Genomic DNA, 13,661 nt, shown 5'->3' with positions numbered 1-13,661 from the left:
GGGCCCTTCTCCCCCGATCGCTCAGTTTAGACGGCCGGCCAACTTTAGGAAGGGTCCTGGTAGTTCCGAACTTCTTCCATTTACGGATGATGAAGGCCACTGTGCTCATTGGGACCTTCAAAACAGCAGATATTTTTCTGTACCCTTCCCCAGATTTGTGCCTCGAGACAATCCTGTCTCGGAGGTCTACAGACAATTCCTTGGACTTTGTTTGTGCTCTGACATGCACTGTCAAGTATGGCACCTTTTATATAGACAGGTGTATGCCTTTCAAAATCATGTCCAATCAACTGAATTTACCACAGGTGGACTCCAATTAAGCTGTAGGATGATCAGTGGAAACAGGATGCTCCTGAGCTCATTTTGAGCTTCACGGCAAAGGCCGTGAATACTTATGTACATGTGATTTCTTAGTGTTTTTTTTTTTTTTTTTTTTTTTTATTGAATTTGCAAACATCTCAAAAAAACTATTTACACGTTGACATTATGGGGTATTGTGTGTAAAATTTTGAGGACAAAAATGAATTTATTCCATTTTGGAATAAGGCTGGAACATAACAAAATGTGGAAAAAGTGAAGCGTTGTGAATACTTTCCATATGCACTGTACAATGTAATGCTGCTGTCTAACAATGAAATCCTAATTAAACTAAGCAGGCACTGTTACTTAAAATGTATTTAAATCAGGGCACTATTATTAATTTAATACTATGGGGGGTATTCAATTAGGCTGCGAAAAGTCAAAATCTGCAATAAATTATCGTCGATGATATAATTTTCGCATGTTTCAATTATCCCCGTATTCAATTTGAAAAACTTTTTGCCGGTTTCGAAAAGTCTTTGGAAAAAAAAACGGTGAATAAGTTTTCACCAGCCTTTAGCTGGTGAAAAAAAGTGCAGAATTGGGGTTTAGGGGTGCATGCTTTAAAAAAATAGCCTGCACCCTTGGAAATGACCCCAAAAAACATTGTGTTAAAAAAAATAAAAAAAAATAAAAATTGTAATTTTGGGGGTAAAAAAAAAAAAAAAGTGGGAACCCATCCTAAAGTACCGTAATAAATTCCGGAGTGGTTCAGAAGTATGCGGCAGGTGTTTTAGTCATTGCAGGGACAAGCGGCAGGTGCAGTTTTGCAGAATTTTTAAAAATAACTTTAGGGACTTCAAAATATGCTTACCCCCATTTTCATGTACCCCAAATAGGAATAGTTATTTTAACCAAAAAAAAAAAAAAAAAGTTAGTCTTCATCCCTTCTTCATAGCCACAAATATGCACCTGCCGCGGCTATTACAAACCCCGACTTCCTTCAGCAGGCAAAAATGGGGCTCCCCATAGTGATCCCCCAGTACTGGACATCTCTAGGGCGGTCCTACAATTATTTCCCAAATATTCCCGTATTTTTTTGCTGATCCAAGTTTCGCCTGTTCCCGTTTTCTCCTACTTTGGAATTGAATACGGGGAATAGCGGGCATGCGCGCGATACTTTTCCGCCTGGAATACAGGCGAAGGAGGCGAAAAGTCCAGCAGGCGAAAAGTCTCACATTGAATACGGGCCTATGCAGGAGCACTTATATTACATAAAAACTATATCGGAACACTACTGTTTATTAAGTATGTATGTGTATATGTATGTGTATATATATATATATATATATAAAATGTGTGTGTGTATATATATATATATATATATATATATATATATATATATATATATATATATATATATATATAGGCATTATTCCTTTCTATTTCCTTGGTGTCAACTGGTACTAGTAGCGGCTTAATGCTATTTGCATTAGACTGGGCATCCCTAAATGGGGGCAGATAATACATTTGCTGGTTTAGAGATGAGGGTGTTAATTCCTTGTGCTGCTGCACTATTTTCATAATGAACTATTGGCGCTAGGCCCCATATAAATGTATGTTTAATGTGTTGTAGTTCAAGCATGCACCTCCGCGCCATAAGTTCAGCAGCTGAGACACTAGGTGTGTTGACCCCCTCTGCACTGCGTCAGAGGAATTTAAATGTATTGGCTGGGGGCAAGGAGCATCACTGCAGACGAGAGATCTTAGGGCCTGATTCAGATCCGCTCGCGAGCGGGTCGATGGCGCCCTAGTGCGCATGCGCACGACGGAGCCAAGCTGTCGCTATGGGTCTCTCACCAAAGGGGGCATGCTGTCGATGGTGAGTGACAGCTGCCCAGACGGAGGCGTTCCCATGGGAACGCTTACCGTCTGGGGCCGGCCCCACTGACATCACTAGTGATGTCAGTGGGAGTGCTTTTGGCTCTGATAGAGCCAAAAGCACTCCTGGGCTTGCGGCAGCGAGACCCTACCCCAGGGTCTCGTCGCAAGCCCGATGGTCTTGACCATCGCGACCATCTTTTTGGCCGCTCGCATAAGCTGTGGGTGGTCACTCACAGCTATGCGAGCGGCCAGGAGGCCGCTTCAATTTTAGGTAGGAGGGCCCTGATTCAGAGCGAGCGCTCTGGTCAGAGCGTCCGGCTCTGAATCAGGCCCTTAGTCTCAGGCTGTGGTGTAAGACTGTCCTGTGCATGTGACATAGGTAAGTTCTGGCACTGGGAGCTGGGGCTAGTGTATTTAAAAGGTGAAGGAAAGTGTGTGTTAAAATTTAAACTGATGCATTTAAGTTATTGTGTAGCTCTGCAGCCAGTACTGTAGTGCTGTTACCAAAGCCCAGCGGATTGCAGATGAAAATGTTATATTTAAAGCTCTGTGCGCAGTTGTAGAACACATCTTTAAATGTATGCATTGTGCACTTATTTAAATGTATTTTATGAGAATATGCCATGGGGGGGGGGGGTTAGGCACCCCACCCCAGGGGGACTTAGGGGTAGGCTGCGGGAGGGTGGAGGTTAGGGTTAGGCACTGAGGTGGAAGGGTTAGGGTTGGGCACTAAGGGGGTTAGTATAAGGGTACAAAATGGGAATGTTAGGGGGTAACTAGGACAGGGGAACATTACTTACAGTTTCCCTGTTGGTATTCGAACCTTCGGGATGCCGCTGTCAGTGTCGCTGTCAATATTTCATACCGATTCAGGTATAGGATGTGTTAAGTAAATAGTCCGTTATGTGGTAAATCCATATTATGTTCAAGTCAAAATGGTTTGGTTTGTGTCATAGATAATTGAAAGGCATGCAATTGGCCAGTTCTTGTGAAATGTATAGTGTATTTATATTTTGGGAAACCTGATTACAACCTCCTGTATTTTGTCCTCTTACTATATAAAGGGCTGATGTGGCTCTGTAATATAGAGATCCTCTGGCTTAGAGAAAAGAATATCTGTAATATATATTGTGGAGTAACTATTATTGCTCAAATGATATGTTTTTACAAAGGACAAACACCCAATGGCTTCAAGACACCTGCATTTGCTTGTATACTGTGACTACTCCTTTCTCTGAATGTTCTGGATTGAGCCCAGTGTCTCCAAACTCAAGCTCTCAACTACCCAGTGCAGACTGTCCCATAGTGAGGGCCTAGTGAAAATTAGCCAACACCAACCAGGAGGCGTTTCAGCAGCTTAACCAGAGATAAGTAATTCCAGGTGTTGGTGGTAGGAGCCTGGGAGAAAGCTGTTCCAGGTGTCTGTGTAGGAGCCTGGATGGAACCAGTGGTTCCAGGTGTCTGTGTGTGCAGTGAGAAGAGTCCATAACAGACTGTTGTTGATGGAGAGAGAAATCTCTAGTAGTGGTGAAGTAAACACTCGGGTTACTCTAGGACGGATTTTACATACAAACAAAAAACATTCTTGCCTGGTGGAGTGAGGTTATCCAGTCACACTTACTGTATTAGTGTAAAATTGCCTGTATGGGCAATTTAAAAAATTTACCATAAAATAGCTTCAATTAAAACTGAATTTTCAGTTTAATACCAGATTTCTTTTAGCAAAAAAAACAATGTGCTTGCAAGTTATACTGTTTGCGTACCTATGTGTTTTGTATTATTGCGACACTAGGTAATCATTTAACATACTGAATTACCTAAACTTGTATCTTTACCTTTCTATGTTATTGCGCTGAGAAATTTTGGATACTCAGCTAGGTGTAACAAGGTAGGTTTATTTAAAAGCACTAATGTAGAGCAAGAATGGAGGGAACTAAAATACCTCAAAATAAATACAAACCTTTAGTTGCTTTTAGCCCTCTTCCCCAGAGTGTTACAGGAAGGAGATGGAAAATACTACATTTTGACGTCAACTTACTTAAAAAATTGTTTTAAGTTCAAATTGTGTTTCCACATAGAAGTGGTGGTGGTGTGTATTTTATGAACGCTTTTCCCATGATGTGATGGTCAGGAGATTGCGAATCCTGGTGAACTAGTCCTGTTTCTGGACACCGTCGGGTCACATACAGTCCATGTGAGCTTCTAGCATGACGTTCAGAGAGTTCTCTGAGGAGGGCCATCCTTTTGAAGCAGATGGGATGGCTTCTGTAGATAGCATAGACTCTAGGTTGGGGTTACTGTTATCTAGTTCATCTAGCTTTTCTGCGTTGTCTTCCCAGTTTATGTGAAACCTTGTTACTCTAGGATTTGATGCCAGTATGTTTCTTTGAAGCTGCAACACAATGAGAATAATCTCTGAATGGACACGAACAATAAAATGGAAAGATAGAAGTTTAGAAAATCTAGCCCCTGCATCACTCTATAGTTTTATGACTCTCTCCTTGCTTAAACACAAATAAAAACCGTATTAATCATACTCTGTGTTATTAATCGTTTGTTTAGCATGGCGAGGAAATAAAAGTTGACTAGTTTTAAGTAGAATGCAGCAGGGTATGCAGTCAGATTGTTGATAGTTATAATTCGACATTCTGGTGTCGACATTTTATGTTGCCGACATGGATGAAAAGTCAGTAGCGTTAGCCTTTAGCTAAAAAACGTAAGTGACAAAAATATACCGAACCAATCTGTAGAAATATATAAGGTAAATTGAGTCCGGTGCTGATAATATAACCACTTCATTTTCTGATCTTCAGGAAGTGCTACCTGGAGTTTAATCTCGATGCACAGTCATGTTTGGTGAAAATCAAACTGTGAGGCATATTTAATTGGGTGTGGGATTTTGGCGCAAAAATGTATGCGGATCTTGCAACCAATTTTGAATTACTGCAGATATGTGCGCCCTATTACCTGAAGTATTCAGTTTAAATAATTTGGATGTAGAACACCCTGCAAAACAGGGAAACAGGATGCGGCCACTGAACAGTCAGGGAAAACACACAGATTGTGTTGCAGCCTCTACTCTGTCTGCTGTGCCCGGCTACTGTATGCTTCACACTCCTGACCGAGTCTGGGACAGACACACACACACACACCTGATGGAGTCTCACACCCCGGGCGTTTTGTGTGACAGTTATCTCATGCATCCTGTAGATGATGTGACTTCAGCACCTTCGGGGAAGCGGAGGAGGAGGACAGCGCTGGCAGAAGGTAAGTAATTTGGTCTAATTAGTCATTAGAGGGGGTGTCTTAGGAGTTCAAAAGCAAGTCCTGACAATTTTATCTAAAAATTATGTTTAGGTAAAATTAGACTTGCTCTGAAAGTGCTCAAAAATAAAACCCACGGCGTGAGGTTTTTGGAAATTTAGCACCCAATTAAATATGACCCAGTGTGTCACACAAGAACCTTATACAGCCATCAAAAACACAGGCAAATTGGTATTAATTTGGGGGATGGGAGCCATAGGACCTGGGCACCTCGCAGACATTGAGACCAACATGATCTCCATTCTATTGTAAATTTGCTGGTGGGGGTCAGGATCATTGTCCTGTTGCATTTATATGGCCTTGCGTTTTCTTCTAAGATATCCTGCTATATACCAAATGTCAGGCCATCTGTGTTACAGCTGAAAATTGGCTGGACTTAGAAGATATGCTACAGGATAGCGATATTAAGCACACCAGCCAATCTATAACTGAGTGACTGAAGAAAAAAAAGAATCAACGTTTTGCTCTGGCCAAGTCAAACTCCAGATCTCATCCCCATGAGATACTGCCTTCAGGGAGCTGTACGTAAATTAATGTCCTGGAACAGAAGTCTGGGCTTAAATTCCTAATTTCACATGTTGGTATGAAGAGAGATTTGGATCTTTGTTCTCTTATTACATTTTTGTAGTAATTGAATACAAGTGTCCCAATGTAACTTGAGTAAACTCAAGTTGTTTTGACAAGAATAGAAAAAAAAACAATTCTGAAATACTGTTTATACTGTACTTTTCTTCAATGGTGGTTATCGCTACATCATGCTTGAGCTCTCAGACCACCTTGTAGTGGACAAATGCGCTTGATGCACCTACCTTGGAGAAGTCTGGTTTCACTGGTGGGTTTTCCCGTAGCTCTGTTTCAGTATATTCATTATTGACATAATACCCTACTCTGATAAACTCTTGTCCTCTGTATGTACACGTTATTAGCACCACCGTGACCCCAACAGCATCTGCATCTGGAATAAGTCCAGGATTGGGGGCATCTGCCTAAAGAAGAGAGAAGACTCAGAGGAAGATTATTACATCATTAAAATAACAGCATGGGGAATTGGGTAATGCAATTGAAATGGTTTCATGAAAAAAAAAAATGCAGAATTTACTGTAGTCTCTTTATAGAAAAAAAAGTTAACTGTAAGTAAAGGGGCCTATCCATTACTCGACTTTGTGTACAATCCGCCCAAAACCAGGAGGTTTTGATCGCATTGCTCACAAAGTCGAGTAATGAATAGCCGGCAAGGACCAGCGAAGCGCGTGCATGCTGGGTCCTTGCCGATCCCTACTGTCTACTGAACATGCCTATCAACCTGACTACGCTCGTCAGGTTCGGCATGTTCAGAGATAGGAGGTCGGGCTCCTGCACTGAGTGAAGTTCAGTGAACGCCGTTCAGTGTGGGCACCGCACCTCGGTGACCTGAAGGTCTTGAACGCTAGACGCTCAGACTTTCAGGTCGCGTAGTGGATACCCCCCCATAACTGTTAACATTTTGTCAGCTCTTACTTAGACCTTGTGGTTTCCAGTTGCCTGAACTGATAATTTGTCATTAGAGCTGATTTGAGGCCACATACACACTGATGATATGTTGCGGTGTTTAATACTAGTAAAATTTAATATTGAGAGTGTTTTGAGACCTGTTTCTCACAAGCATTTTCACATGTTTATTATCTCACTGTTACTTTCCCCAATGTTTTTACCTGTGCAAATACAAAACAGACCATTGTGCATTCTTAAATCTGTAATGCTACTGTAACGCTAGCAACAACATTGTTGGGTTCCTAATATCATCCATTTACATACATTATACTAGTATTAAAAATCAATGCTAAAAAGGCATGTAATAAAAGAAAACTGGTGTGAGCCCTAATGCAATCAGTTGCTAGACCGGCAGCAGTAAGGATTCCAAGAGGTAAGTTAACTAACTATACCTAACCCTCCCTTAGGGGTGCCTCACCTCTTCCCCTAGTGCCTAATCCCCCCCCACATCCCAGCAGTCTAAAGTTACCCTCCCAGGGGGGTGCCTAACCTAAACCCTCCCTTTCCCTAGCCCACAGGTTCTCAAACGCTGTCCTCGGGACACCACACAGTGCATATCTGTGTGTCAGTGAGTAATGAATGCACCTGCTTGGTGACCTGGAAAAGTTTCCTGTGTGTGGTCCTGAGGACCGAGTTTGAGAACCACTGCCCTAGCCTAACCCTTTTGGGGTTAAGTCTTCCTCAACCTAAACCCCCCCTCCCCCCACGGATGTCCACGCCCGCCGCCCGGCTTACCTTCGTTTGATAGGATGGGCGTAGAGACTCCCAGTGTAGGGATAATGATAGGTTTCGGGATTCCGACGCCTATCATTAGTCCCCTGTCGGGATTGCACAGTCAGGAAGCCAGCGGTCGGCATTTCAACCGTCTGCTTCCTGACTGCATACCACATAAACATAAAGTGTAAAGGCACACATCCACTTGCCGGTATGCAGTCAGGAAGCCGGCGGTCGAAATGCCGACCGCTGGCTTCTCGACTGTCATATCCCTGCAACGTACTCCCAACGCCTATCATTAGTCCTACGCTGCGAGACCGACGCCTGGCATACCGAACTAAGGTAAGCCGGGCAGCTGCAGTGGAAAGCCGCGGGGGGAGAGGGTTAGGTTAGGGGCTCCTGGGGGGTTCTTAGGAGATACTTATAGGGCGGGATCTAGTCCTGCCGAGCTTCCGGCGTCTGTATTACATCCGCCGGGATTTCATACCGATCCCCACTTGCCGATAATACTGAGCAATTGCACGATTACGACATCATAATCGTGCACAAGTCGTGCACTTTTATGTCGGAAACGACCAGCAAGGCGCGCTCCCGTTGATCGTTTCCTACATCAATCATCGGCCGAACATGCTGTACAACCTGACGATAACGTCTCGTTGAGCATGGTAGGGGACGATTGATGTGCCTACACTGAACGTTAAGTGTAGGCACAACACAGACTGAAACAACTGCACAATTACAATGTCGTAATCGTGCAGTTGTTTTTTGGTCTGCAAGCGGATGTGTGCCTCAAGAAGCAACAAAGGGTGAGTGCCTCCTGAAGCCATCTTCTGCTGCAGATTGGGGCTGGTGGTTTCATTTAAAGAAAGAAAAAAAAGTTGTGCTTTGTTACATGGAATCTCACCTGAAATACAAACATGTGTCGTCCTGCAGGTACTGGTCCTACCAACACAGAGTCCAGTACCTGGTCATATTCTTCACTTTCAGCAGATCCCACATAAATTATTTTCCATTCCAAGTCTATAAAACAAAAAAGTATTTTAAAGCATAGTTCTGTACTTTAATATACGACATATAATCAAACCAGAATGAATAGTATAGTACATGGCTGATATATACAGCCCTACTGGAAATATCCTCACTATTTAAAAGTTTTGTACTGTTTAAAATCAAAGAAACACATCAAAACAACAATAGGAAAGCTGCAAAAGAAGCATCACTACTTTGTGTAATGTTCTCTGCTAATAACATAAAGTATAAGCTACACTCTGCAGCAGTGGGTATGCTTTATAGAGCTCTGGTACTTAAGGCAAAAATTAGAGCCCATGGGTCCTGCTAAGACAATTGTTAGCAAACGTTCATATGTTAGAGCAACATAGCAACCTATTTTCTATGAAGATTTACAGTATCATTCATAATGTGTTCTTCGATTCTTAGTGGTCACTAATGTCATCAATAGAGGGGGGGGGGGCTGTGAAAGAATCAGTCTCTTTCTGCCTGGACCTTTAAAGCACTTACTCACTGGAATTGTGTTAAACACGTGGCACAGAACATCAACAAGCTGTGGTTAACCAGCACTTATGGCCAGAGGGAGGGTGGTATCAATGGAATCGGTATGATCTACAGCCGGATGCATGTCCGGCGGTTGGAATCCCGGCAGCAGTGGAAATCCCGATCGTCCTCTGGTAAAATATTAGCTAACCTAATTCTACCCCCTAACCCTCCCTTAGGGGTGCCTAACCCTAATCCCCCCCCCCCTTCCCCTAGCCTAAACCTAACCTCCTGGGGGGCCTAACCCTAAGAAACCCCCCCCCCCCCCCGGGAACCCTAAACCCCCCCTGGGGGGATATCCACGTTCGGCGTCCCTTCGATCGGGATGCCGGGCTTCGGGCTCCCGGCGGCATCTGCATATCGACGCCTGTCTTTTAGACCCTTGCCCGGGATATGACAGTCGGGTAGCCAGCTGTCGGGATTAGGTCCGCCGCCTTCCCGACTGCATACCGTGTCAATAGAGGCTAATAAGTAAATGAAGCAAGCAGTTAAGTACAAATGCTTCCTACTGCAAGTGAAACTTCTAGTGGATATTGAATAATTGGAATCTACATGCTTTTAATAGTGTTAAATGTGTTACTACAAGCGTGTCTATTCATGGCAATGGGTATGAGGTATTAAGCTGGGTACAAACTTGTCGATATATCGTTCGTCAACCAAACAAATGATTTATCGCAAAGTGCATAGACAGGTGTGTACACCCGATATATCTGGATGATCAAGTTCACAGACCTGTCAGGTCGGCCCTGCAACACAACCAATGGCTGTGTGTAACCCTCTGACCGCCCATACCCTGGCTGCAGGGGCCGGCAATACTGACATCACAACTGGGCGAGCAAATTAAAATGCCTGTCCAGTTGTGATGTCAGGCCAGACAAATCGAGCGGCCAATTGTTAAGTGTGTGTATATAGCTTACAAATAGGCCGCTTGTACGGCGGATCAGTCTGCTGACTGATCCATCATTAGTGTGTGTACCCAGCATAAGACTGTATTTGACATCCTGAACCAACAATAATGAGTGACCTGTACAGCCACAATGTGCTGTAATGTTAGAAGTATGATTAATAATGTCCTTACTGCTTTATGGCAAATTCAGAAGTTTATTTCATATATTTATGAAATTGGTTAATAGAGCACACACTGCAATATCACAGCCATGTCCCAAGGGATCGGTATGAATGACCGCCGGCCCTATGGCCGGCGGTTCAAATCCTGACTCTGGAAGACAGGCACCAATGAAAATCCCGATCGGTAAGTACACCCCCCGTCCCCGCAGCCTAAACCTAACCTTCCCGGGGGGGCTGCCTAACCCGGCGTAGGGATAATGATGGGTGTCGGTATTTCGACGCCTATCATTTGTCCCCTGTCAGAATTGCACAGTCGGGAATTCGACCGTTGGCTTCCTGACTGCATCCCATGGTCCCAGCCTGACCATAATGCCTGATAAAAATCCTAATAAAGTCAATTGGGAATGTTGATCACCACTATAGACCTGTGCACGATCATTTTCCAACTTCATTTACATTGGGACAGTCACTGTTCCAATTAGATCATCTAAATTTTTGGACAGTATTGCACCATATAAATGCACACCTGCCATTTTGTGTGTGTGTGCCCATATGATATGGAATATGGATTGTAATCTCCACTGATTTTAGTGTCTAAATAATAAAATGTTATATAATATGTGTGCACTATATAATAGATAATCAGGTTAAAATAGGTTGGTGATATTTTTGTACCCTATCGGAACAGATGTACCAGGAAACATGGTTAGACATAGGGAGAAAAAAAAAAGTTTTTCAAGAGTTTGCCAAAGTATATTTTTATAGAGTTAATGCCCCTTAATAAGGTCACATTGTTCTACTGTTTAATGTTGACAGCATTCAATTTAAACTCTGCATGCAGTGGTCTGCAGCCCAGAATGTTACATGGTCCGAAGCCTGGGCTGGTTTATACAAAACCGTTAAAAAAAAAAAAAAAAAGATTAAAAAAAATTATGCCCATCTCTAAAGGTGCGTACACACGGGACGATTTTCTGGCCAATATAATATCTTTCAGTTGTCCAAAAAATCGTTCACTTTGAGCCCCAAAACGATGAACGATAACTACCAATGCGCGCTCCCACTTGTACTTGGTAGTTATCGTTCATCTCCCGAACCTCCCGTCCAACCTGACGATATTGTCAGGTTGAATATGTTCGGGGATGAGGGAGGGAGCCAGGCACTGAACAATTTTTGTTCATGAAAACGCTCAGTGTTTGTGCTCAGTGTCGTTAACGACACAGCACAGCCCTGCCGGGGACACACGGGACGATACGTTCATGGAATGATTCGTCCCGTGTGTATGCACCTTTATATCCTTTCAATATATTTTCCCCATTGTTGTCTTCTGTAGACCCAGCATGGCCTCCATCTTAAATGTAAAATCATGATGCTTGTTAAGTGATCTGGCACATTTTTAAATAGGAATTTATAAGATCCCTAATCGTGGGGATCTGGTTGTTATCAAACATGTTAGCTTGTGTGACCGTCAACATATATATTTGTGAATGTTTAAAACCAAAATGTGTCTTGCCACTGCTACAGTGGTGAAGGGGACCAGATTTGTAACTATTATAGTGCCTGCTTGTTTTGTTTTCTGAAAAGTTGTGGAATTTACATGTTTTGCAATTTTTCATATAAGTATGCTGATAAAGTAATGGATATGTTATTATACATATAATTAGAACTACGCTAAATATGATGATTTCTCTGTGCACCAGAACTTTTATAGAAGGGGAAAAAAACAGAACAGGTTATGTCCATGCATTTCACTGCTTATTAAATAGAATCTGTGGCATAGAGTACAGCACAGAAATGAATGGCACAGCTCATTCAGTAACTGCTCCTTGGCCTCCAGATGTAAACACAGACTTTGGATCATACAAAATGTCTTAATACAAGTGAAAACTTTATCAAGGGTTGAACAGTTTTATAGGGCTAGATGTATCAAGCCTAGGAGAGAGTGTACCAACCAATCAGCTCCTGTCACGTTCCAGGCTGTGTTTGGAAAATGACAGGAGCTGATTGGTCGATACTTTATATCTCCAAAGTTGATGCATCTCCTTAGTGAGAAAAGAAGAAATCATTTTTATTTATACATATAAACGCCAGTTAGGAAATAAATACAATGTGGTTATTGATGACTCAATGCAGATAATGTGCTTGGAAAACATTTCCTTGTTGCTGTGAGTGAGGTGTTAGCAGAAGGAGCTGCTCCCTGACCCCTCTCATCCCTGCGCTGCTTTGTCAGCACCGCTCCCTGGCACTACTGACCCCGGCGCACACAGTGACTGCTGCTGCCACCATGACACCTGAAACTTTCCCTGAGATGGGCAGCAGCATTCCCATGCACACAAGTTGGTCTGAGGCGTCTGATGAAGACAGCCCGGTATTAGATGCCTTTTTGCTGCTGTCCTGCAGCCAAGCACCAGGCCTGTGAACACTGAGGTTTAACCTCTTGTTTACTAGACAGCAGCCTTAGCAAACTGCCCACTATTAAGCCCAGACGGTAACTCACCTTCAGACAGGTCCTCTATGCATTCAAAGGTGATTTCAAACTGGAAAGGGTTGTAGAAAGGAGAAGGGTTATCCAGCACCACTACATTATTCACCTGAACCTTTGCCATATTTTGGAAACGCACAAACAATGGGTATGGTGTCTGGGAGCAGACAAGATACAGCAGTACTTATCCCTGCAGAATCCTGCAGCCCTCAGGAGTCCTGAGAAACTTTCCTCCAGCACCCGGCTTCTCATTTAGTCCATTGATGCAATGCAACGCAAGTCCACTCTGCTTTATTATTTTAGTTTTTCTTTTTTAATCCCCCTCTGCTTTCCTATCTCACTTCACTACAGCACATTCTGCTCTGTTGCTATAACAGCGTGTGTCTGGATTGGCTGCTCCCAATCACCCTCCCCTAATGCTAAAAGCTACACGAAGGGAAAAAGAGAGACTTCTCCTGACTGGTGCAGCTGGAAATGTTTAGCTGCTGCCCCATCTGCTGGCTGACAGCTACACAGTGCTCGGGGAGGATCTGTCACATCACTCAGTAATAGTGTCGCAGCTTTACGCTATAAGATGACTGTTTCTACTCATTACAAGAGTGCTCTCTGTGTCATATGCAAATTGTAGTGTGCTCTGATGAAGACAGTCAGAATAGCATTTTCCCATCTAGAAGTAACCAGTCTCTACCAGGGGACTACTGAAGACCTGATGTTATTTTAGTTCTCCATGTTTTCATAACAAGAATCTTTGGTCTCTTATTACACCTGTGCCCCTGGTCCCTCCAGACACAGCACTATCAGGAACAGGGAC

General features: G+C 43.1%; 2 protein-coding genes across 4 annotated transcripts in view; one reads left to right on the top strand and one right to left on the bottom strand.

Annotated features, from left to right (window-relative positions):
* MCM9 (minichromosome maintenance 9 homologous recombination repair factor) overlaps nt 1-13,661 on the top strand; it is a 137,253-nt gene that overhangs the window by 96,080 nt on the left and 27,512 nt on the right. The window lies entirely within an intron of this gene.
* On the bottom strand, nt 3,926-13,227 carry ASF1A (anti-silencing function 1A histone chaperone). The gene is made up of 4 exons (XM_088480981.1): nt 12,866-13,227; nt 8,657-8,772; nt 6,318-6,494; nt 3,926-4,576 (listed from the first exon to the last, which is right to left on the bottom strand). The coding sequence occupies exons 1-4, from the start codon at nt 12,972-12,974 to the stop codon at nt 4,364-4,366; spliced, it is 615 nt and encodes a 204-aa protein (XP_088337107.1). The 5' UTR covers nt 12,975-13,227; the 3' UTR covers nt 3,926-4,363.

The sequence above is a fragment of the Taudactylus pleione genome, unplaced genomic scaffold (genome assembly GCF_031769625.1).
Source record: "Taudactylus pleione unplaced genomic scaffold, aTauple2 ptg000259l, whole genome shotgun sequence".
Taxonomy (NCBI): Eukaryota; Metazoa; Chordata; class Amphibia; order Anura; family Myobatrachidae; genus Taudactylus; species Taudactylus pleione.
Note: the sequence above shows the minus strand (reverse complement) of the source record. Positions and strands in the feature narration are given on the sequence as shown.

Excerpts from the sequence above, each read along its gene's own strand:
- ASF1A (XM_088480981.1), bottom strand. The coding sequence starts at position 12,974 with ATGGCAAAGGTTCAGGTGAATAATGTAGTGGTGCTGGATAACCCTTCT. Across the intron at positions 8,773-12,865 it reads CATAGAGGACCTGTCTGAAG|ACTTGGAATGGAAAATAATT; the intron begins GTGAGTTACCGT and ends TTTGTTTTATAG. Across the intron at positions 4,577-6,317 it reads TGAAACCAGACTTCTCCAAG|CTTCAAAGAAACATACTGGC; the intron begins GTAGGTGCATCA and ends ATTGTGTTGCAG.